This window comes from Arvicola amphibius, chromosome 4 (assembly GCF_903992535.2).
Source record: "Arvicola amphibius chromosome 4, mArvAmp1.2, whole genome shotgun sequence".
Taxonomy (NCBI): Eukaryota; Metazoa; Chordata; class Mammalia; order Rodentia; family Cricetidae; genus Arvicola; species Arvicola amphibius.
The window spans coordinates 97092590-97118834 of NC_052050.1; the positions used below are offsets into that span (position 1 = coordinate 97092590).

At 41.8% G+C, this 26245-nt stretch overlaps 1 protein-coding gene across 1 annotated transcript in view; it reads left to right on the plus strand.

The window, feature by feature from the left end:
- The first annotated feature begins 4212 nt into the window (after nt 1-4212).
- Nucleotides 4213-26245, plus strand: part of C4H16orf72 (chromosome 4 C16orf72 homolog) — a 30524-nt gene continuing 8491 nt past the window's right edge. Inside the window, exons 1-3 of the mRNA XM_038328993.1 lie at nt 4213-4648; nt 5283-5363; nt 17443-17718. Of these exons, the coding sequence (XP_038184921.1) occupies nt 4423-4648; nt 5283-5363; nt 17443-17718 (583 nt within the window). The 5' untranslated portion in view covers nt 4213-4422. The remainder of the gene's footprint in view (nt 4649-5282; nt 5364-17442; nt 17719-26245) is intronic.

The window sequence follows — 26245 nt, forward strand, 5'->3', positions numbered from 1 at the left end:
ATAGGACAGAAAATTAGGTAGGCGGAGTAGACAGAACAGAATTGTGGGAGAAAGAAAGCAGAGTCAGGCAGAAGCCATAGCTTTCCTCTCTGAGATGTACACAGGCTAAGATCCTTTCCGGTAAGACACCACCTCGTGGTGCTACAGAGATTACTAAATATGGGTTAAAGCAAGATGTGAGAATTAGCCAATTAGAGGCTACAGATAATGGGCCAGGCAGTGTTTAAAAGAATACAGTTTCTGTGTAATTATTTCGGGTAAAGCTAGCCGGGTGGCGGGAAGCAGCCCGCCACTCCCATCACAACAGTAATTTATGATTAAGAAATATAGGTTAATAGATAATCATCTATAATAGTCAAGCTTGTAGTCATGTTAGTTAGATTTTCTAGATGTACAGAGATGTATTTCAGATAGATAGGTATTCTTAAAACCTTTCAAAGATTACAGAATATGGCATTTAAAATGTTTTAAGAAGTTAGGACTTTTTATGACAATGAGACACATCTGCTCCAGGCAGCACCAGTAACTTCAAGAGGAAAATGGGCATCAGAGAGGCTCTTTATGGAGTTTGTTAGCCATTTGGGTTGAAAACTGCCCTTGCCTGGACTGCTTGATGGCATGCTTTATGAAATGAACATACAGAACCCACAGAAAAATGACTGCTGAACTTGCTGAAAGGTGAGACAATCCTTCAGGGTTCCTGTTTCATGAAAGAGACTGCCAGACATTCTTCAGGGCACAGAAAAATGTGACTGACAAACTGCCAATATAGGTAGAACTGTCTTTGAAATTTCCTGCTTCGTGGAAAAGTCTGCTAGATACTATGGGCCTGTAGGTTAAAGATGGGTGCCTGAACATTGCAGAAGAACTTTGGGTGACTGTCCAGGCAGCGATATGTCTCTGTCAATTCTAGAGTTTTGGAAGTTGCTTATAATGCACTTCCTGTTTACTTAGGTAATATTTTTTTTCTGGAGTCTTCGATGGAGTTGAAAAATTTATAGTGATATTTATAGTTTTCTTTAGTTATGATAAAAGATAAAGTAGATATAAGTATTGTAACTGTAATTTTTGCTGGATACCTGTTTTGTTAAATGTAATTTTACTAAGTTAAAGTTAAAACTTCCCTTTTTATTTAAACAGAAAAGGGGAGGTAATGTGGGGTTCCCCTCTGTATGCTGTGAATATCACTGGTTAATAAAGGGCTGCTTTGGACCTATAGCAGGGCAGAACTTAGATAGGCAGGGAAAACTAAACTGAATGCTGGGAGAAAGGAGGCAGAGTCAGAGAGAAGCCATGTATCTCCCACCGTAGATGGATGCTGGAACTTTAGCCGGTAAGTTTATCACTTGGCGATACACAGATTACTAGAAATGGGTTAAATTCAGATGTAAGAGTTAGTCAGTAAGAAGCTAGAGCTAATGGGCCAAGCAGTGATTTAATTAATACTGTATCTGTGTGGTTATTTTGGGGCTAAGCAGTTAAGAACTAACTTGCGGTCTTCTTCAACAAGGTGATGGTAGCACACACCTTTAATCCCTGGACTGGGGTGCTGGAGCAGAGGCAGGTGGATCTCTGTGAGTCTGAGACCAGACTGGTCTACAGAGTGAGTTCCAGGACAGAGAAATCCTGTCACGAAAAACAAAAAAAACAAAAACAAAACCAAAAACAACCTACAGTCCTTTGCTTCCTGACATGATTGATATCCAAATTGTTATGAGGAAAAGGTTTGGAGATTGAAGAATAATAACATGTAATATAATCACCTCACCAGGCATCTTGACACTTGCCTGTTATCCCAGCACTTGAGAGAAACGGAAATTGCCAGTAGTTCAAGCCCAGCCTCGGCAAATAGTGAGTTCTTGGTTAATCTGATGTGAGATCCTGTCTCAAAACCCTAATCAAACCAAACCAAAACAACCCCCCTTTCAATGTATTTCATTTATTATTATGGTGTATTGTGCATGTGTGTATTGTGCATGTGTGCCTGTGCGTGTGAAGGTCAGAGGGAAACTTTGTGAGGCTGGCTCGCTCCACCTCTCTATGGGTTCAGGCTGTCACGGCAAACACCTTTAGGCTGGGTTCAGCTAAATCAGGGACTCATGCCCTAGGCTGACTTGGAAATTGCTCTATAGCTCAGGGCTGGAGGAAAATTTATAGTGATGTCGAACCTCTGCCATTCCAGCTATCTCACCCTCCTTTCCCCTTGAGGGAGGACATCTACCTGTAGAACAGGATCTCTCTCTCTCTCCCTCTCTCTCTCTCTCTCTCTCTCTCTCTCTCTCTCTCTCTCTCTCTCTCTGGAAATATTCAAATGACTCAGTTCTCAAAGGTTATTTCTGGGGAACAGGACTGCTGGGGAGGATCTGATGAGATAGGCAGAATGAATGACTTACATTTTTCATTCTAGCTTCTCCAGTCCGCTAGGAATTTATCTGTGCTTCACTCCCTAGTCAGAGAAACAGCCCCCTTTGAGTATCTTCTAATCCCACACTGGGACTTGTCTACCTCCCGTATTTGACTTTATGCCCTGTGGCTTTTGCAAGGGTGTTTTTTAAAATTTAACTTAATTTTTGGAGAGTAGGTCTGCCTATGATGTCCTGGCTTATACGGGAGGAACTCAATTTGTGACGATCCTCCTGAGTGTAAGGATTGATTTCGGGTGTGTTCCACCAGATCTCTCTGAAAGATAAGTTGCTTTTTACAGGCTAGTTGTGGTCACCTGAAGGATCCATGTGTTGATTTGTGATAACGTTGCTTAGGCTTCATTGAGGCCAATTTAGAATTTAAAAACAACAGAGCGAAACAAAAATTTACCAGGTGTGGTGGCGCATGCCTTTATCCCCAGATCCCCGGGAGAAGAGGCAGGAGGATCTTTGTGAGTTCGAGCCCAGCCTGGTCTACAAGCGCTAGTTCCAGGACAGGCTCCAAAGCTACAGAGAAACCCTGTCTCGAACCTCCCCCCCACAAAAAAAAAAAAACCCCACAAAAAACAAAACAAGGAAAGCGACACCACGCCCGCATTTGAGTCCTGTCTCAGTGAAAAAGGAATGTGAGCTTTTAGACAGACCAGAGACTAGATTTGGGGGAATGCGACAGGTCGGGGTAGTGGACGGAACGGAGGGAGATTTCGGGAGAAGCCAGAACAGACTAGGGCAGGGGCAGGATCTGCTGGGACTTTCAGGTTGTGCAGACGGTGCAGGGACCTCGGCCTAGGCTGTCAGCTCGGAAGCTGAAAGGTCCCGTCATCGCCGCTGCCCTCCGCCTCCCAGACCCGGTACCCGGGACTGCCCACCCTTGGGCGCTGCGCAGGCGCCGGAATGCCAGCAATCGCACAGCAGGGGCGGGGGAGGGACGCGGCCGTCGCACGTGTCCCGGGAGCGTGTACAGGACAGGTGCGGGCCGCTACTAGCCCCAGACCGATGCCCAGCTCGGCCGGGCCGCTCTCCCGAGAGCCGCGATGGGAGAATTTTCCTTTGGACTCGCACGATTCACTTGCCTCACTAAGGTTAGGAACTCAGCTATAAAAACATGGAAAGCGCTTTGGAAACAGACATAGACTGCAGGGCCCAGGCACCCGGAGTCAGCACATAAACACTCCGTGAGCACCGGCTCTCCGGCCCCAGAGAGGCCCCCGCCGGGTGCGGTCACCCAGCCGCGTCACGTGACCCGAGCTGAAAAAAAAAAAAAAAAAACGGCTAGCAGGCACTGCGCACGCGCGGCCCCTCTGCGCCGGCTGACACACACTTTTTTTTTCTGCTTTGGTTGGCTGCACGCAAACACTGTCAACTCCTCCCCGCTCCACCGTCTTCATCTTCCCTGACATTTACTCTTTTTTCCCTCCTCCTCACCCGCCCATTGATGACATCAGGGCGACAGGCGGTCGAGCCAATCGGAACCCTGTGTTCAGGGGCCGGCACGCGGAGCCCGTTGCAGCGGGCCAATGGGGAAGGCAGACGGCGGGCGCGCCCCAACCGCCTCCTCCCGGGGCTGCCGCTGGCCCAGTGGGCGGCGCTTTCCAGTCAGCATGTGGGCGGGGGAGGGCGGGGCCCGGTCGCCGCAGAGGCGTAGACGCCGCCGCCGTCGACGACGTTCCTCAGTCTTCGGGGTGGGCTCGGCGTTGCAGGCCGGCCGGGGAACGCCGGGTGTAGAGCGGCGGGGGTCGGAGCGAGGTCGGGGCGCCGTGGGCGGGCGGTAGAGGGGTGCGGGCGAGGCCAGGGCAGGGTGCGGAGCCTTCGAGCGGGGTCAGGGGGGCAGAGGCTCCGGGCTGTGCGGGGCGGGCGCCGGCTCCGCGGGGCTTGCAGCAGAGGCCTGGGCCGGCCGCCGGGCCCCTTGTTCCCGGGCTTGTTGACGACGACGCTCCCGCGGGGGCCCCGCCTGAGGAGGACGCGGCGGCGGCGGCCAGGCCGCGGGAGGCCGCGGAGGATGGAGGAGCGGAAGGAGGAGGGCGAGGCGGAGATTCAGGAGCACGGGCCCGAGCACTGGTTCTCCAAGTGGGAGCGACAGTGCCTGGCCGAGGCCGAGCAAGACGAGCAGCTGTCCCCCGAGCTGCAGGAGGAGGCGGCGGCCGCCGCGCAGCCCGAGCACAAGCAGCAGAAGCTGTGGCATCTCTTCCAGAACTCGGCCACTGCCGTGGCTCAGCTCTACAAAGGTGAGGCCGCGCCGCCATCTTGGCGCCGCCCCGGCCTGCGGAGCTGCCCTTCCGCCCGGCTCCCGGCTCGCTTCCCGGGGCCCGGTCGCTCCCCGCACCCTGCGGGGACAGCTCGGCGGCGGGGAGGGGACGGCCGCGTCGCGGACCCCTTGCCATCCGACTCGCACGACGCCGACGGAAGAGCGGCCCTGGGGAGGGGGAACGACGATGAGAGATGGGGAGACCCCCGACTTGGAGTACCCCTGGAGGGTGGTCCCCACATACCGGTCCGGGTGTCCCCGGCCGGATCGAGGGGATAGGGGAGGAGTCCCTGTCACAAAATGGCGAAGGAGGCGGTGGGGCGGCCCTATTGTGCCCCGAGTCGGCCTCGGGGCGGAGACTGCGAGGGGCGCCTCCCTGCGCCTGCCAAGCCGCGTTTGCAGCTCCGGCTTCGCTGATGTCAGGTTCCCCCTCCCCGACCCAGTAACTCCGGTCTCACGCTCTTTTGGGATCCCCAAACCCCGAAGAAAATGGCGAAACCTAATATGGCCGTTGCGGAGGGACTGACGCCCAAATAACATTCTCTTCTTTCTCTGTGTCCTTGTGTGTGTCTTTTTATCTCCCCTATTGTTTTTCCCCCCCTTTTTATTTCCAGACCGAGTGTGTCAGCAGCCAGGACTTTCTCTCTGGGTCCCCTTCCAAAACGCAGCCACCGCCGTCACCAACCTCTACAAAGGTAAAGATAACCTTGCTGCATTGCCAGGGGAAGGGGGAAGGGAAGAAGGACGGGCCGCTTCGGATTGACGTTCGGCTGACGTTCTGAGTGTGTTTTCTGTTCTCAAGTCTAGCTTCTGCTAACCTTGAATGCTTTGCACATTGAGGTTATCATTGGTGTTCTGGTTAGATGTCTAGAGGCAATTTTTGACAGTCCTCCGCCTTCTCCCTTGGGGGACATGTGACAGTGTCTGAGGGACACTTAGTTGTCATCAGTGAGAGGGGTCTGCTGTTGCCATGTGATATGTAGAGGCTGCTGATTATTCTGCAGTGTCTTGAGATATCCCCAGCACCTACCCTTTAGCAAGGACTTAATTTACCCAGTCTTCAAAGTGCTGAGATTGATTGAGATGCAGTGGAACACTGGTGAGTGTTGTTCTTTTGGAAAAGGCTTCGAGGAAAGGTGTGTTTAAAAAAAAAAAAAAACAAAACAAAAAAAAAACGGGATCACCGGCCCTTGGAAGATTTGTGAATCTGGCCTGTTGGAGCATGGTAGTTTGAGAGCATTCAGTGAACTCTTGCTGTTTGGTTTAGAGTTGTGCATGCTGCCCTGTCTGTAGCAAGTTCATCAGATCTTTTTCAAAACTACTTTGTAACTGACTGTAAATTGCTGATGTCTGAATGAGAGTTTTAAATGGCTTTGTGTTTGGTGCTTTTTTGGAGTTCATTTTCAGATCTGATTGAAGGTGTATAGGTCTTGCCATTGTTCTCTTGGTAACAGTAGATTTGACTGCATTGTTACAGCTTTGGGAATATTCTTGTGATAAAATTAATTTGGATTTAGTCAAAGGCTTCAAATGTTTAAAAATCCAGTAATGATAATAGAAATTTGTGCAGTTCAGCAAATAATAATTTAGGTTGGAAGATTATGGAACATCTTTAGTGTCAGGATCTTTTTGTTGTGGTGGTTTTGTTTGTTTTGTTTTTTTGGAGACAGGATTTCTCTGTAGCTTTGTAACCTCTCTTGGAACTTGTTCTATAGACCAGGCTAGTCTTGAGCTCAGAGATCCGTCCACCTCTGCCTCCTGAGTGCTAGATTAAAGGTGTGCCACCACTGCCTGGTGAGTGTCAGATTCTTAATGTCAGCATTTTGTAAGAGTTTTAGAGTATACTTGGCAGCTTGAAGGGACAGTAATTTTGAGAACTGTTAACTGTAATGTTAATTTAGGGAACGAGAAACTTATAGTCCAGTCTTACTGAAGAAACAGAAACCGCTTATTTATTGACCTTTTTGCTTTTGTAAGATAGGGTCTCTTTCACTTTGTAGTCTAGGCTGGCATGAAACTTGTGGTTCTCCAGCCTGTCTCTCCAGTGCTTGGATTATAGGTGTACACCTCCATGCCCTGCTAGAAACAGTTTACATGATTACTGGTCAGCTTTGATTTTATATAGCTGGGTTTAAGTTTTAGGGCAGAGTGTTAGGAATGGAGTCCAGGGTCCTCAAAAATGCTAGGCAGTTAGATAGCTGCTGAGTCACAACCCTAGCCCAAGTTTTATAAGTTTGACTACTGAAAAAATTGATTTTTAGCATCTGTTGGTGCTTGTGGGTCTTGAGCATTCTCTTTGGATAGCTCATGGTTTAAATAGAAACAGAATTTAGAACTAATACTTAAATTAAAATTTTACCAAATTTTAATTCCTTAGTGTATAATTTGCATACAATAAAATCACCTTTTAAAAATGTGCCATTTCATTTTGACACATACACTATTAGTAAATAGAATATATCTTCCCCTCCAGTCCCTGGCAACCTGATGGCTATATACATATAAAATAGCTACATCAAGTTCACATTGTAGGGTATTAATAGCTCAATGCTTTATTTATTTATTTATTTATTTATCTATCTATTTATTTATTTTTTGGTTTTTCGAGACAGGGTTTCTCTGCAGCTTTAGAGCCTGTCCTGGAGCTAGCTCTTGTAGACCAGGCTGGTCTCGAACTCACAGAGATCCACCTGCCTCTGCCTCCCAAGTGATGGGATTAAAGGCGTGCACCACCACCGCCCGGCTTTTGCTTTATTTTTTTGAGACAGTCTTTCTGTGTAGATCAGACTGGCCTGGAACTCAGAGGTCTGCCTCTCTGCCTCCTAAGTGGTGGGATTAAAGGCGTGTACCTGCCACTATGTTCTCCCAAACTCTTTTATGTTGTAGAGTAATAATTCTGTTATCCTGAAAACTAAGGCTTATTACTTTTTGCTTTAGTAGTTTTTGTCTGAAAGGGAAGATATTTTTCTGGTTGCTGGGTCCCTGGCCTGAGCCATATTACTTTCTGATGTGACGTCCCATGATTTGGTGCTGGTGCATGTACTAATAGGTCCCTCCAGGATTAAAGCTAGAACTTCTCTTTAAAAGATGGGGTTGGGTGTGGTGCACACCTTTAACCCCAGTAATGGAGAGGCAGAGGCGGACGAATCTCTGATTTTAAGGCCAGTCTGGTCTACAGAGTGAGCCCCAGGATAACCAGGACTACACAGAGAAACCCTGTATTTCAAAACCAAAACAAACCAACAAAAAACCCACCACGAACAACAGACAAACAAAAAACCAAAATTCGTTGTATTCCGAAATAATTTTTTTTTTTTTTGGGTTTTCAAAACACGGTTTTCCTATGTCAGCCCTGGATGTCCTGGAACTCACTCTGTAGACCAGGCTGGCCTTGAACTCAGAGATCTAGCTGTCTGCCTCTGCCTCCAGAGTACTGGGATTAAAGGTGTGCACCACCACCCTCTCCAGGCTAAAATAATTTTTAGTTGATTACTTCATTTGAAATGCTTATTGCTGGACGTTGTGGCAAAGGCCTGCAATCCCTGTAGGAGGTAGGAGGGTCACTGAGTTCAAGGCCAGCCTGGGCTCTATAGGTGAGACTCTTGTTTCCAAACAGGTAAGTTTTCTTGGTTTAGAAAACTTCTTGAGAAGCATTGCTTTTGTTTCAGTAGGACATGTAGTTCCTGGATTGTCAGTGTGAATTGATACTAATAAGTGTCCTGTTAAATAAAATATGCTTTTTACCTCACAGGAATGTATAGATTTTGTGTGGAATTAGATATTTTCAACTCCTTAGTTTTGTTATAAGGAGGGTGAATAATATTGTACTTTCACACACTCCCACCTTTTCAGAGTGTGACCACTATAGAACAGGAATACAATTTAAGAATATTTTGCTATCTGGGAGCTAGAGAAATGGCTCAGTGGTTAAGGACACTGGCTGCTCTTCTAGAGGACTTGGGTTCAATTCCCATCACCCACATGGCTGCTCACAACTGCCTGTAACTCCAGTTTCAGGGGATCTAACACCATCTCACACAGACACACATGCAGGAAAAACATTAATGCACATAAAGTAAGAATAAATTATTAAAAAAATATTTGACTATCTTAAATAGAACCGGTAAAATAAGTAATGTCACAAGTAAATTCAACACTAAAAATTTAAGTCAGATTGTTCACAGTTCTGATGATCTACTTAAATGTTAACTGATTGACAGGAAGACAGACTTTGGAGGGTTTCTCTTAAGTGGGCGGTGTTCTCATGTATTTAATGTAATCAAGCATATGATAAAATAAAAATGGCTTATTTTTCAGGCAGGGAAGAGTGGTGCTCCTTGGTAATTCTTTGATTTGAGCTCACAGGAAGATCAGAGTTGCGGTAGAACTCTTAACAAAAGGGTCTTTGGGGACATGCTTATTTGCTTGCTTGTTAATTTCTTTGAGTGTCTCCTTATGTAGCCCAAGATGGCCTTGAACTTGAGTATTGGAATAATTTACTGCCCCTCCCCCCCCTTTTTTAAAAGAGGTCCTTCTTCTGGAAGGCTCTATGTCTTCTTATTTAGACAAACTATGTCCCTGATTTAGACATGACCAAGTCTCCAAGTTAGAAATGTTGAACTGCAGTCTGGTAGGATTGATGATGGGTGACCATGATTCAGACTAAAGCCTCAGTTTTACCATTGTGTGAATCCTTACAGACCCAGCTTCGTTCTCCTCTAGTGTCTTGGAGTAATACCTGATTTTGTTAGCTGTTTTCATCTGAATCCTTTGAGGAACTGGACAATTATGCTTTTGTTTCTTGGTCAGGGCTCCTTTGATTCTGAAAGTCTTGTGAGAAGACAGGATGAGAAGCAGAGTTGGGTATGGTGCACCATGGCAGAGTAAAAGAGAAGCACAAAATATTTTCAAGTTATATTTATTTACTTAGTATGTGTTGCATGTGTGTGCAGAAATCAAAGGACACAACTTTTGGGAGTTGGTTCTCTCAAACATGCATCAAACCCAGGTCATCAGGCTTAGTGGCAAGGACATTTGCCTGCTGAACCCATTCACTGACCCTCAGGGATCTTTTTAATTGTCAGTAAGCTTTTGAAAAATTGAGCTTGCTGTGGTGGTTTAGTTGGGATATGGCCTGAAGGATTTGGAAAAGAAAAGCAAGTTAGTTTTGTCTCCCCGTTGAGGACACAGTTCAAGAAAATGGAGTGATAGGGCAGGCCTTGGTGATACTGTCTTGTGAATCCTGCCTTACTTGGGAATTTTGAGGAAGGAAGGTGGCAAGTTTCATGTCAACCTGGGCTACACAGTGAGACCCTGCCTCAGAAAGAGGATTGCAAATATGGCTTGTTGATGAGAGACCCTGGACCTTTTATGCCAGATCTCCCAAATTATCTGCTGCTTTTGGTGGGTGAGGCAAGCAAATTCAGGTGACTGGTTTCCAAAAGATCATTCCAAAGAGAACAGCATGCCTTAAATGTTGTTGGTTCCTTGGTATAGTAATTTTATGTCTTCAACTAAAGGAAGTGAAGTGGTTGTTCCATTCTGGGTAGGTGTGGTGGGTACCTGGGAAATAACAGTGCTCAACCTTTGTTGAGGGTAGTGGTGCTGCTGGATCTGGAACCCAGTATGCAGCGATCTGCCATGTGTCTGCTTCTCATCTACCTCATTTCCTTGGGTGACATGTTTCCATTTTGGTCTCTTGGTTCCTCATTAGGAAGGTATTGCATAATTTTTTTTTTCGAGGCAGTGTTCTTGCTGTGTGGCTTAGGCTTGTCTCCAGTATGCCCAACTATTAGGATCATAGACATGCTATCATGTCTCTGAATTTCTTCTTTGGCTTGGGGAACAATAACTTCTTAAGATTGGACTGGTGGTTGTCATTCAGGACAAGGTTAGCCTGGGTGCCTTATAGAACACTTAGTCTGGGCTGGGAGCTGGTGCCCTGTTTATTAACCTTTCAGAACCACAAAGAACCATTTCTCAAATCTCCCCCCTCCCCACCATTGTTTCTAGTCTAGCCTGGCCTCCTGCTTGCTTTTTAGCTGTTGATGACCTTGAGTTTGAGATCATCCACCTTCCTGGGACAACAGACTTGTGTTATCAAAGTCAGTTTATTCCATGCTGGGTATTAAACTAGTCTGTCAGCTGAGTTACATTTCACAGCTCCAATTTTTAAAGATTTATTTATTATGTATACAATATTCTCAATACTCTGCCTGCAAGCCAGAAGAGGGCACAGATCACACTACAGATGGTTGTGAGCCACCATGTAGTTGCTGGGAATTGAACTCAGGACCTTTGGAAGAGCAGGCGGTGCTCTTAACCACTGACCCATCTCTCCAGCCCTCTGTTTTGTTTTTTGTTACACTGTCTTATGTGCTATGTGGCCCTGGGCTGTCTTAAATTGTGGCAGTCCTGCCTCGGCCTCCCAAGTGCAGGGATTGATTATAAGTGTTGTGTGCCTGCATTCCTGGTCAGTTATTTTTTTTCCTTTCCTTTCCTTTCCTTTCCTTTCCTTTCCTTTCCTTTCCTTTCCTTTCCTTTCCTTTCCTTTCTCCCTCCCTCCTTCCCTCCTGTTTTCTCTCCTCCCCCCCCCCCTCTCTCTCTCTCTCAAATTAGTTTTGTGAGATAGGGTTTCTCTGGATTACACCTGCCTCTTCCCAGTGCTGGGATTAAAGATGTGTGCCACCACTACCCGGGTTTTTTTTTTTACTTCTATTTATTTATAGTTTTAAAAAAGATTAAAAAGTTTTATGAGTGTTTTGCTAGCATATATGTGCACCATGTGTGTTCCTGGTGTCTGTGGAAGTCAGAAGAGGGCGTCAGAACTTCTGGAACTGGAGGTATAAATGATTTTGAATTAGCATATAGGTTCTGGGAACAAAATCTGGGTTCTTTGTAAGAGGAACAAGTGCTTTTAACACTGTGACACCACTTTAGACCCCTCCTACCTCTACTTTTTATAAGTTGTCTTTGAAGCATGGGTTAGTTGGAAGTCTGTCACATTGAGAGCTTTCTCTTGATACTGCATACTTTGAGTTGTTGTGTATCTGCTTAGTAGTATTGAAGAAGGATAGGTAAGCTTCATGCTTCAGAATCTGCTACAGCACAAGCTCTTCGTTTTGTGTTTGGCATTTAGGGGGTATTCAAATGTTGACAGTGCTGGTGATTAGGTTTTAACTGTTTCAATTATTTTGCATAGTGCAAAGTGCTTAATACGAAAAAGACTAATTCTAGTATTTTTTTTGTCTTCTAAAGTTGCATATGTCAATAAACTTTGTGCAGTGTGCATTCCTTTTTTTAACAAACAAATTAAATAAATCTCATGTTACATTCTCTCTCTCTCTTTGGTTTTTCAAGACGTGGTTTCTGTTTCTCTATGTGTAGTTCTGGCTGTCCTGGAACTCAATTGTAGACCAGACTGTCTCGAACTCAAAGAGATCTGCTTGCCTCTGACTCCTGAGTGCTGGGATTAAAGGTGTGTACCACCACCACCCCTCACATCTTGTTTCTAACAATCATTTCAATTCAGTTTGGACTTAACCTGTTATCTGTACTCCAAAGGTGAATGGGCATAATGAAAATCTGGTACACGTTGGGAGTGCCTATAACAATAGTCAGAGAAAGTGTTCTGCCTGGAGTAGATGGTAAAGGTCTGTGACTCTCTTGTAAACAGTTCCAAGCTTTGAAGCTTTTTATTATTTTGCCATCTTTTCTTTTTGAGACAAGATGTTGCTATATAACAAATATTTTAGGATTTCTTGGAACTCACCATGCAGCTCAGGCTGGCCCTAAACTTGCTGTAGTTCTTTTGCCTTGACTTCCCAAGTGTTAGGATTGCAGGTGTTTGCCACCATTCTGTCTGTAAATTTTATAGGATACAAGCATTTTCAGGTCAGGTTCAGTTGTTAAAGGTGCTTGTTCCCAAGTCTGAGGACCTGAGTTTGCTCTTTGCGATCATAAGGCAGAAGTGTTGACTACTACGGTTATCCCGACCTGAGCTTGTGTCCATATACATCTAAGTAAAAGGAATAAGTTGGCTGTGGTGTGGACCAATTGATCTCCTAAGTTGTAGGCTGTATATAGGAATAACTTGATTTGGTGACCTGCTTTGTGTTTCTTTCCTTGTTTATGTGTGTGACTTATGTCCATATCTATAGTTTTGTGTTGAGCTTGGTTTTATGTTAGTGCTACTTTGAAATGTAGAAGAGCTTATACTAACTTGCTATAGAATTCTTGTCTAGGATTGAATGGCTTATTGAGAATTAGCACACCTAGCTAGGTATGGGATTATACAAGTTAGTTGCTTAGGACTAAGTTACATGTTCTGTTCCTCTACCAAATGTGGAGAAAACTTTGTTCAACACATAGTTATCCAGACAAAAACTCGGAGTAATTTAGGGAGGAGGGAAGGACAGGGATGCTTTTTTTTTTTTTAATATTTATTTATTTATTATGTATACAATATTCTGTCTGTGTGTATATCTGCAGGCCAGAAGAGGGCACCAGACCCCTTTATAGATGGTCGTAAGCCACCATGTGGTTGCTGGGAATTGAACTCAGGATCTCTGGAAGAGCAGTCAATGCTCTTAACCTCTGAGCCATCTCTCCAGCCCCCAGGACAGGGATGCTTATAGCCATAAGTAGCTGCTGTGATTCTCTCCTGGTACCTATCTTTTGTTCTGGGTGAAGATTAGGAAAGCACATAGGAAGTGAAAAAGAAATTCTTAATTTTTGGTACTAATTTCTTAGGGACTACAGGAGAGTTGTGTTCCTAAAATAATTGGAAAACTTCATTTTGACTTTTAACCCAGATCCTTATGTTCCTTATATAAACATTACTTTGGTGCTGGTGATGTAGCTCAGTTAGTTAAATGCTTGTCTAGCATGCTCAGTGGTCCCGGATCAAATATAACACATCATAAATGAGGCATGTGGCATATGCCAGTAAACCCAGCTTTCAGGAGATGGAGGCAAAAGGATAAGAAATTTAAGGCCATTCTTGTTATAAGTGAATGGCATTGCAGGTCATCCTGGGTTAATGAGACCCTCTCTAAAAATCAAAACCTAAATATCTGTTTTTCCTATTTGTTGAATTCTAGATGGTCATTGTAAATTTAAATTCCAGTATTTTGTGGCTAGCAATTTTCTTTAGAAGTGTTGTTTTGATTTAGTATTGTATCTTAGGCTTGCAAAGAAGACTTGACTCATTTATTTATTTAAAATTGAAGAAGTGGATTTTTGGAACTCTGCCTCTTAACCTAGCTTTGGATAGGCCCTTTGAGTCTCAGTTCCAGTTCCTCAATTGGGATACCTGCTTTGCTGACTCACAAAGTTTTGTATTAAAAGAAAAAACATTAAAGGACTGATGTACTCAGTGGCAGAATATGGATATAGCATGTGCAGGATCTGAGCACCAAAACCCTGATGAATTTTGGCTCTGTGAATTATGTATGAAGGTGCTGCATAGATTGTTTCTAGTGCATGCCACTGCTGTTCTAAGAAATCCAGACTTTAAAAATCTCTCTATTTGGAAAGCATTTTTTTTTTTTTAATAAAGCATGGATTGTTCACTGTGACTCAAGTAATAAGGGCGTGTATTGTGGTTAAAGGGTGGGTTGGCAGTTTGCTCTGAAGTTTTACCTTGAGGTTTATGGTCCTTTTCCAGTAATGACTTTGATTTTGGTAAACTAGTTCTGGACATAGGACTATCCCACAATTTTTATGCCCTGGGTTTTTGAATAAGAGATCTGAAGCCTACAGGTGCAGATGTGTTCATCAAAACAGTGTTTAAGTTCTGTTATTAAATTTAACTTATTTTTGAAAGATAAATCTTCCCCATTTTCTTAAGCACAAACCTCTCTGGTTAGGAGAAATAAAGAAAAGCATTCCTTTAAGTAGAGCAGATTTCTTTTCTTTTTTTAATTTTACTTATTTATACTTTATGTATGAGTGTTCTGCATGGATACCTGCATGCCAGAAGAAAGCATCAGATCTCATTATAGATAGTTGTGAGCCACCATGTGGTTGCTGGGAATTACACTCAGGACTTTTGGAAGAGCAGCCAGTGTCATCACTGGGCCATCTCTCCAACTCTTGCAATTGTTTTGTTTTGTCTTGTTTTTGTTTTTTTACTTCTTTTTGAGACAGTGGGTGGGTTTTCTAAAAACCTGATTGCTTGGATTTTATATTTTTCTTTGGCCCCAAGGGATGATGCTTGATTTTCTTAACAGACTGCTCAGCTCTTTCAGAATTACTCGAACTCTCAATAGAGCTTTTCGACTTCATCTGAGGTTTATCTACTTTTTAAGGATGCCTTTCCCATTTTTCCTCTAAGAGTTGAAAAGTGCTGTGTGTGTAACCTTCATGAATACTGTCTTCTTTTAAGATGGACTTCATGTCTATTCTTATTTTTGAGGAAATGAGAAAGCAGCAGATACTGATTTGGTTGATGGTGATTTGGATTCTAGAAGTGATAATGGAGAAATGATCTCACTCTTGCGTTTTATATCTGAAATTAGACTCATCTGCTTTCTCAGAGTTATAACGGTTTGGAATTTTTGGTATTTGATTTTTTTTTAGAGATTTATTATTATGTATATAGTGTTCTGTCTACATGTATGCCTGCAGGCCAGAAGAGGGTGCCAGATCTCATTACAGATGGTTGTGAGCCACCAAGTGGTTGCTGGGAATTGGTTTTTAAAAGCAAGGGCTGTGTACTGACTGTACTGAAGCTTGCTCTGTAGACCAGGATGGCCTCGAACTCCCAGAGATCCTCTTGCCTCTGAGTACTGGGATGGGTTTTGGACCACCTTGTGGGTGCTGAGCAAAGCTCCTGTGTAAGAGCAGTAAGTTATCTGCTGAGGCATCTATTTAGCCTGTTTGAACTTACATTTTAAGAGACTGGACCTAGCCGGGCGGTGGTGGCGCATGTTTTTAATCCTAACACTAAGGAGGCAGAGGCAGGTGGATCTCTGTAAGTTTGAGGCCAGCAGCCCTACAGAGTGAGTTCCAGGACAGGCTCCAAAGCTACAGAGAAACCCTGTCTCGGAAAACCAAAAGGAAGGAAGGAGGGAGGGAGGGAGGGAGGGAGGGAGAGAGAGAGAGAGAGAGAGAGAGAGAGAGAGAGAGAGAGAGAGAGAGAGAGAGAGAGAGACACTCTGAGACTAGACCTATTCCAGTTGTTATTCCACTTTTTTTCTTTTTTTCCTTAAAGATAGGAACTCTTTGGTCTTTGGCCCTGGAACTCATTTTGTAGACCAGGCTGACTTCGATATCATAGATATCCACTTGCCTCTTCCTCCAGAGTTCTGTGATTAAAGAGTGTACAAGATTTGCCATCTACTACAGAGAAAGTCTTGTTGCAGAGTCCTGCTTATACAACTGTCATGTGGGATTTCTTTGCTTTGGACCTATAGCAGGGCAGAAGAGGGGTAGATGGGAATACTAAACTGAGTGCTGGGAGAAAGAAGGCGCCATGTAGCAACCAGAGGGAAAAGACACATGCTATTAGTTGGAATCTTGCTGGTAGGCCACGAGCCTTGTGGTAAAATATAAAATAATAGAAATGGGCTAATTTAATATGTAAGAGCTTGCTAGGAATATGCTAGAGTCATTGGCCAAGCAGTAGGGTCTGAGTGGCCAGGAATGAACAAGCTACCTCCTACTCTTGTCACCCTGTACTCTTGACCATGAAAACGGGATTGAGGCCAAGACTTGCATGCTAAGCTAGTCTTTGCCCTATTTAACTACTATTACTGCTTTGTTGTTGTTTTAAATTAGATTTATTCACCTTGGGATCTCTGATGTCTGGATGATTTGTCTTAGTGGGACAAACATCTTTGTTTTATGATTTTTCTTTTTTCCTGTTAGAGGCTACTATGTAGTTTGAGGCCAGCGAGGGTACATAGTGAGATCTTGTCTCCTAAAATAAAATATACTCCATGTGTTCTACTAGCTCAGACTTCAAAAGAAATTGTTTCTAACTACATAGAAAAACTGAATGCCTGGGTTTATTTTGCTGAACTGAGTTTCAGTATACAATGGGAGGCTCATCTGGGGAAATTTAAGGCAAGGGAATGGTTATGACTTACAAAAATATGCTGGTTGTAAGCAGACTGCAAATATATTGAGGGTAGTAAGTGGGGTCTTTTGGCTTACTTCTAATACGGGCACATTAATAATAATAATATTAATCATTAATATTATCAACATTAATTTTATTTATATTATCACAATATTGACACACATTATACCATTAATATTATTTTTATTTATTAATATTAACTTTAATTATTTTATCAATATTAATTTATTAATATCAATATTAATTTTATTCATTAATATTATTAACATGAATTTTAATGTTACTATTAATATTAATGATGATATTAATAATAATAATAGGACTCATTCAAGAGTGGATAAGTGTCTTCATTTATCAAGTTAATACCTACTACTCTAAAATAGGCTAAAGTTTGACAAGTTACTTTGGCTAAAGAAAAACAGTTCCTCCATTTTTGTATGCAGTGTTTATCTTTTTGGCAGGGGTTGTGGAAGTAAGGTTTAGAATTATGTCTTGAACTTTAGACTTAGAATTTAGACTTAGAAGATTAAATGTTTAATGTTTTAAACATTACTATGGTATATTTTGGATTAAAAGACTGCTCATAGCTTATTCATTTTGGTTAATGTGCAAAGTGGGTTTCTTTAGGAGCAAATATAGTACAACTGTGATGATAACTGTATATTTTCTTTTCTTTTTATTTCTAATAGAAAGCGTGGATACCCATCAGAGAAGTTTTGATATTGGAATTCAGATTGGTTATCAGCGACGCAATAAGGATGTGCTGGCCTGGGTTAAAAAGCGCAGAAGAACTATTCGTAGAGAAGATTTGATCAGCTTCCTGTGTGGAAAGGTTCCTCCACCACGGAACTCTAGAGCTCCCCCAAGACTGACTGTAGTGTCCCCTAACAGAGCTACTTCAACGGAAACTAGCTCATCTGTAGAGACTGATTTGCAACCCTTCCGGGAAGCCATAGCTCTGCATGGTAAAGCCGTTTAAACATATTTCTTTGGAAAATGGTTAAGAGTGTGCCTGTGGACCCATTTTCATGTTTAGGGTTAGGTCCAGATATATTGTCTGTTTTTGTCTATATTATAGTAAATACTGGTTCTAGAAGTGTTGAAATATAATGCAAGCTACAAGCATACATTGGCAGCCCTTCTGACGGGTTAGTTTGAGCTTATTAGTATTACAGTAATTATTTCTGCACCACTGATTAGAATTCATTGTTTTGCACCCACCTACTGATTAGAATTTCTTGTTTTGCACCCACATGTTATACATGTTTTCTTAGTCCTTTTGAATCAAGGGGAAAGTACTTGTGTCTTAAGAATTTTATTAGTTACAGTTGCTTGGAGTGCTTGGTCCATGATAGTCAAGTAAGACAGGAATTGTTGAATTTGTTATCATGGAAAACAGGGACTACATTTAACACCTTTGGTTATCTAGTATAGAGAGTGAGTTGGTAGCCCAGGGGAAAGAGGTTGGAGAAGTCATACTCCCTCTGCTGCTGTCCCTCAAACCTTTATTGTTTAGGTGGATAGGATTGTGAGAGGTATTGTCAATGGCCAAGTCATCACTATTTCCCAGGCCAGATCTGTCATGCAGATGTGTGTTCTTGTGTATTAGAGAGATAGGGAAATGTTCTCAGTGATAAATTTGCTGTTGTTACTGTCTACTACAGACTTCCATAAGAAATAGAGAGGGCTATATACTCTGTGACATGTTAAACTGCTGTGAAAAAATGACAGCAACCAATGAAGATTTGTTTGAAATCAAGATGGACACATGATCAAACAGGTGACTAGCCAGGTAGAAGTGAGTCAGGTCAGGCATCCTGTTGACAGCTAACATTTTTAGGCCATAGAAACAGTCATAGGTCTTTAAAATAAGGCTAACCTGCTAATAAACAGTGGGATATGTCTAAATGGCTTCTATATCTTGGAAATTTTAATGTCTCCAGAGACCATACTTCCTTTGGCAACCATTTCTAATTTACTTTCTTTCTTGTATCCCTAGTGAAAAGATGAGAGCTGGAAAAGCGCTGCCTCCCTCCACGCCATTTCAGATTTACTTGCTAGTTAAAGCACTTATTCCAAGAAGAAATTTATGTGAATGCAATACCTATGATTGCATACCTTTTCTGATATTATTACTATTTAGGTAGTTTTCCCCCCCTACTGTATTAGTGTGTCACATATTTCCTTTTAAATTTGGAAAAACAATTAGAGGTGTATAATATGTCAGATTGATTTAGTGAATGACAGCATGCGATATAGTTTCCTCTCAAACATTGTCATTTCTTATGATTGAATTCATACTTCATATTTTTCTTACATACTAGTATCCTACAGAGCCAGTTTTACAAAACAACCCTTGCTTGCTAGCTAATAGTGTCAGGATATATACAGCAAAAGGCAGCCCAGATTCCACGAGGGAACTCTTATCCTAAGTGCCAGTGTGTTTTTTTCAGATCCAATTTGTTCAACCTATGATTTATTATTTTTTGAACTTTGAGAGTCTTGTAAGATATAGTTGTAGAAAGGACTATTACTTATGCTTAAGTTATGAGGGCATTAATAAATGTAAGTATAAAACCAGTAAAAATAAATTTGACCTATGGTGAATTTACAGTAAAATAACTAATTCAGTACATATTTGAGCAGAGTGTATTTATTTATTTTTTATTTTTTATTTTTTGAAACAGTGTACCCTTGACAGGTTCGTACCTCTAAAGTCATGTAGTTAAAAAGAGTTTTGGGTTAAAGTTTTAGGGCCTCTTCAAAGAATTTTTAGAAACAATTATACTTGAATGTTGTGTTCTAATGGTTGTCAGTTTACTGAGGAGAGGGTTAGTCTTATTGAAGGTTTAAATGAGGGTATTTGGATTAGTAAGAGGGCATTGTTAATTAAATGGTAAGGTAGACAAATGACTATGATATTCTTATCTGATTTGTATTGAACTCATAAGGTGATTAATTTGGAAACATCTTAATTGGATAGAGATACCAGAGTTTTTTGTGAATTATTTGCATAGTCAATTTTGAAATATAAAGTCAGATTACAAGTTTTTGGAGTACTTCATTGGATTCATTGAAGGGTGAGTCTAAATTCATGAAATTTTAGAGCAAGGAGGAATGGAAAGAGTATGGCGAGGCAGAAATTTGTGTTTGCAATGGAAGCAAACATCATGTTCTTCATCATTTTATGAAAGGGACAACTTCCCTCTTAAGTGTATTCATTAGTTCCTGGACCCCTTCTACCCCCAATAAATACCTCCACCAAAAACATCTGTCCACACATAATGTCTTTCGTTATTGGGAGGAAAAATTAGCAGGGACTATTGAGGTGGTTGCAGAGTGTTTCATGTAGATGGGGAGTGTCAAAGAAGATGACCCCCCCCCCCCCAGGGATAACCTCATCAGCTGGGAACCAGCTTAATGTGAGATTTGGGTAGTTTCAATCAGAAGTGGGTTCTATTTCAATATTTCCAATAGATATTTTAAGGAGTGGACTAAGAAAAATATTCTGGTGTATAGAAGTATGAAATAGAAAATAAATAGACATAAGCTGTTTTACTGATTGTTTTATAAAATAAACTAGTACAGATGATGATGCCCTGAATGAAACACAAGACTAACAATTCCAGTCTCATGTATTGGGAGCTTTAGGATACAGTCCTTGTTAATGGATGGATCACTGAGTGTTTGGCAGAGTCCATGCTTTTAATGAGATTTGAACAGAAGAATGGCTGTACAAGTAGGTGAAGGGTTTTGTTCCTTAGGTGATTATGTGACAGAAGAACCCAAGGAGCATGCTGCAGTGCCATATGGAGTTGTACTTTTTTTTTTTTGTCAGATTCCTTTTTGATCAGAGGCACAATCCTTTTGTATATTAGGTTTCTTCAACCCCTGAGCAGTGTACTCTACCAACTCCTGTTTCATCTCTTCTGACATGTTGCAGTTTTGGTCACTGCCTTCCCAGTGTATGTGGTAGAATGTGGTCATCATGAGCTGACAGCTTAGCCTCAGGGAGGGGCTCTTGTTACCCGGGCTGGAAAGGAAAGGAGGTAGCTGTTAATAACAGAAGCTGTGCTGACTATAGCAGTGGTTCTCAACCCTTTAGGGGCCCAACCACTGTTTCATAGGGGTCACCTAAGACCATTGAAAAATAACCGTATTTACATTATGATTCATAACAGCAAAATTACAGTTAAGAAGTAGCAACAAAATAATTTCATGGTTGGGGGTAGCACAGCATGAGAAACTCTATTAAAGGATCACAGCATTTGGGAAGGTTGAGAACTACTGCTATATAGGATTATTTTTTGTTTTGGGATAGCTCTCTACACAGCCCTACTGGCCCCTACTCACTGTGTAGACCAGGGTGACCTCAAATTCATTGAGTTCTGTCTCCAGAGTGTTGGGATTAAAGGCATGCACCACCACTTACTATTTTTTTAAAGGGAAGGTCTCATTCCATAGCCCAGAAAAATACGCCATTTAATGCTTATCAAACAACTTCAGTCAAAACTAAGTGATGGTGGTTAGCAACATGTAAGACTTATAAGACTAACCCATGCTTTATTTGAGCACTTTTCTGTAGCATGTTGCTTATTTTCTGTGTACTATAGGCCTTAGTTATTAGATGTTACATTCACAGAAAATGAAATATATAGGCTCATGCTAATTGATTTTTTTTGTCATGGTTAATTCTTATCGTAAAATAACACTGAAAATCTACTGAGAGATTCTCTCAGAATCTTTTTCTTTTAAATTTTTTTAATTTATATTTTATGTATGAGTGCTCTGCAGGCCAGAAGAGGGCATCAGATCCCATTACAGATGGTTGTGGTTGCTAGGAATTGAACACAGCACTTCTGGAAGAACAGCCAGTGTTCTTAACCACTGGGCCATCTCTCCAGCCTACCACATTCATCTTTTTATGTAAACAATAATTCATGTAGACCAGAAATACCTAGAGTACTTTGGTTATTTTCTGCTAACCTTTCTGATGACACCCTTTCTCTTTTAGGGTGTTTCGTTCTCTTTTGCTACTTGGATTTCTGACCTTTTTCTCAGGTTCCTTGACTGACCTACATTAGATTTTACAGGATCTCTAACCCTAGCTGCCACTTCCTGTAGACTCTTTAGGGGCCTCTTATAGCTACCAGATCTCTCTACTTGTCATTTAGAACTCTGTTGGCTGTCCCTTAAATGTTTTTGTCTTCTGGTCCACATCCTTCAGGGTGTCCTGTGAGCATTTGCTACACATGACATTTCCCTTTTTTTCCTTACAGAATACTAGGGCTTCACCGTAGGGTCTTGTGCATGCGAGGCAGGTGCTGTACCACTGAATTGTACATTAGTTGACATTTCACACTAACCTCGGCAAATATATACCATCTCCTCTATATCGCTATGCAGCAAGCATTTTGTGTACTCTCTAGAAAGAGAGAGGTGAAGAGTACTTCCATTTTCTGTTGAGACAAACAATAGGATGATTTGTTATTGTCTTAGGTGTGGTGTAAAATTGGGAGGAGGAACAGCAGAAAGGGCTATCTCACAGTTTAGCTTGGCTATGGGCAGGCTTGTGGAAGGGTCTCTGTTTGGGCTTAGGGTGATCTGCTATTGCTGTTATTTCTGACATGATTTAGGTGCCAGACTATCTTTTATAAAACCACTGGAATGATCTTTCTTCTTCCCACCCTCCCAACCTTGTCATTGCTTTGCCTAAGATTTTTCTGTGGTCCTACAAGGGCAAATAGAAACCCTTGATTTGGAATCACTATCCCAGCTCTACTGTTATGTCTCACAAATCTCTTTATCCACCTGTTTACACTGATCATGTAACTTGTGACACAGCCTTTTTTCTCCATTTCTCTCTATTTTCATCATTATTTTTAATACAGGCTAGATTTGAATTCTTGTTTTGATTTTCAAGACAGGTTTTCTTGGAGCCTGTCCTGGAACTTGCTCTTGTAGTTCAGGCTGACCTCGAACTCACAGAGATCCACCTGCCTTTGCCTCCCGAATGCTGGGATTAAAGGCGTGCGTCACCACTGCTGGGCTGAATTTGAATTCTTGACCTTTGTGACTCATTCTCTTGACTGCTGGGATTACATACAGATGTATATGATGACATCTGGTCTGTTGTCCTCATTTCTTTTAAACTGTAAGACAGGGTCTCCTGTTCAGATTGTCTTAGAACTCTTTTAACTCCTGGTCCTTAGGCCACTACCTCTCAAATTCTAGGATTTACAGGCATGTGCCTTTTTGTTTTTAAATGTAGTTAGTAGTAACATACTAGAACATATTGATAGGCCTGCAACTCAGTATATAGATATGCAGAAAGGCGGCCTTGAGCATCTAGGTGGTCTTCCTGCCTCTATAGTATTGGAATTGTGTGTGTCATTACACCTGACTTTCCCTTTTTAAAGCTTTTCTTGAACAGGGTCTCACTGTGTTCAGATGCTGTACTTTTCTGATTATTGAGGGTATGTTGTGCCATTCCTTTTGGCTTTTATAGAACCTAGCAAAGAATGTGGTTAATTGTGCTTCTGAATTTACCATAGGAATAAATACAGAGGTCTAGAATTGACTGTAAACAGCACTTGGGGACTGAGAACCTTTGGAAAGAGGAGTGATCTGTGTACCATTCTTGGAAAGGAATCTTGCATTAGAACAACTGAGAATTTGCTGGTCCTGAGAATGAAACCATGAGAGGTAGTCATTTTTTTTAACATTAATTTTTTGACAGCTTCATACAAGAGTACTATATATACATCATTTCCACCCCATTTTCCCCCTCCAACTCCTCCCATGTTCCTCTCAAATTTACTTTTTTAGTTACTGTTTTATATACATGTATAAATAACTATAACCTATTCATTTACCTCGATGTATATTATATATGTTTAAGACTCACCACTTGGAATTGAAGATTTGATTCTCCTTCACTCAGCAGCAAGTAGGTCTTTATTTAGGGTTTTGTTGTTGTGATATTTTCCTGATCGATCTTGGAATGTCAACTGGTGGTGGATTTGTTCAGGTCTTGTTGAGAACTAGTCTTTGGCATATACTAAAAAAAGTTTTTTATTTTGTGTATATTTACTAAAAGATGTCTGTCTTTTGATGGCTTGTTCTCACTGAGGAGCCTGTTAGTTCGGAGCTTACTGTGTATACCAGACTAGCTTTGGATTTTTAGCTAGTGATCCTCTTGCCTTTGCCTCTCAAGTGCTAGGTTTGCAGACCTGGGGCTTGTTAGTACACTGTGTATCACCAAGCTCAAAGGTTCCTCATTTAATATTCACCCGCTCTGTTCATTGATGGAGAAAGGCTAATTTTGTTGTGGTAGAGCAGGTTCGTAAGTGATAGAATAGGTTATTTGGGATCCATCTGGCTCTAAAATTTGTTCTCCTGCATACTTGTCTCTATGTACAGTTTTAGGGTGTCTTTTTCTGTCACTCATTTTTCCCCCTTACCCCTGGGCTTACTTAGGTGGGTGGGAAAGATCTTGAGATCATTTCAGAAAAAATTCAGAAGAAACATTAAAATTTTGTGTGTCTGGGATTCTCCTATCTGTGAATCTGGATAAGTGTTTTTGAAGATAAATGTTTGGTGGCCAGCTTCTGGTATCCTTGACTTACTGTGAGAGGAAGAGTGCACAATTTTTATGTGTAGACCACATATCCTATGCAACCTTGAGCAATGTGCTTAATATCTAATACCATCTTTATTAAAGTGATTTCTATGTGATAGTACATGAGAACCAACTAGGTTGCTTACCTACCTATCCCTCCATGATTCTATCTAAATATTCTTGTTCTGACAACTACAGCTTTTCTCCTTGCTTGTAGTGAATTCCAGGTATCATTCTACAGACTTAATTTAAAGCTTTATTTTTTATTTTTGTAAATATCACACACATACACACACACACACACACACACACACACACAGGTATTTTGCCTGCATGTATGTCTGTGTATCGTTTGTGTGCATGGCCATTGAATCCCATGGAACTGGATTTATAGATGGTTGTTTGCTACCATACGGGTGCTGGGAGTCAAATTTGGGTCCTTTGGAAGAGCAGCCAATGCTCTTAACCTCTGAGCTATCTCTTCAACCCTGTCTTATTGTTTTTGTTTTGTTTTTTTGCCTGTTTATACTTGCTAAATTCTTGAGCTTGGTTCCTGTGGACAAGCTAGAGAAGTTGGTTCTGAGTTTTCCTGTTCAAGCTAGTGCTGTTTGGGGAGCCTTAGGTTCCTTTAGAGTTGTTGTTACGGAGATAAGTGCTAGGGTGCAGAGTAGGAAGGCACATACATTCTAGAGGTAAGGCTTGTTATCAAAACAAACTTTACTCAATCTCATTACCAGTACAGCTTCACTCTGTATCATCTCATAACACAAGTGGGCTTTGTAGGTTCCTAACTCTGGTCCACACTGATTCTTAAAAATCAAAGGTATCTATACCAATAATTCAAAAAATTATTTTCATGACAATCTTGACTTTTGTAATACACTTCAACCCATTGGGCTTAGGCGGTTCTTATAAAAGTACATACTGTTTTGATTCAGGCCTATACATGTAGGGTCTGGTGTCCCTTTTGGCACTGGTGGGAATTATTGCTCTTACTTGGCATTTTGGTTTAAGATATCATGTTCTCAATTTTAAGTTATTTTTGTCTTGAAAAAACAGTGAGATTTACAAGAAGGACTTGGGCACACTCAGACAATGAAGCCTTTATGATTATGATACGTTATAAAATATAAAAAGAGAAACAAACAATATCTTTTGTAATTATTACTGCCTTCTTTTTGGGAGACAGGGTCTCACTGTACATACTTGGCTGGCTTGGAGCTTGTTGTGTAGAACGGGATGGTCTTGAACTTTGGACTTAAGGGAATCTCCTGCCTTAGCCTTCCCAATTGCTGAGATTACAGGCATATATTTTGCGTGTGTGTATATGCATGCTGATGATCAAACTCAGGGACTTTGCCCTCTAACCTTGAGTGATACTCCAGTCTTTGGAAAGGTACCTTTAAAAAGGATTACTTGGTAAGTTAGGACAAGTTTCCTTAGTGTTGAAGGTTGAAACCTTTTTAGTTTGGAAACCCTTCGTTTTGTTTTGTGGATTTGTTGTGGGTTTTCTGCAGTTTAGAATGTATGTATGTATAATGATATACAAGTGTGTATGTTGTCTTTCTGTAGTTAGCACTTCCTATAGATAACATTTACTTAGAGTGAATACCAGGTGTTATGGTACCAGGAATGTCTGATCTGGTAAAATTAACACCATCCTGAAACATAAGCCTAGGGACTCAGTCTGAGGCACAGTGTGTGTTTGTTCATTTGACTGGTGGGGGGTAAAAGTCTGAGTCTTGTGATATTTATTTTCCTTGTTCTGAATGAACTCTGGGCTTTCTTGTAAGTACTAAGCTCCATCCTTAGCCTAAGTCAGTTAAGTTCCTTGGTAGCTCCTAGGCTCTAGAGTTTCTAGGTAGGGTATG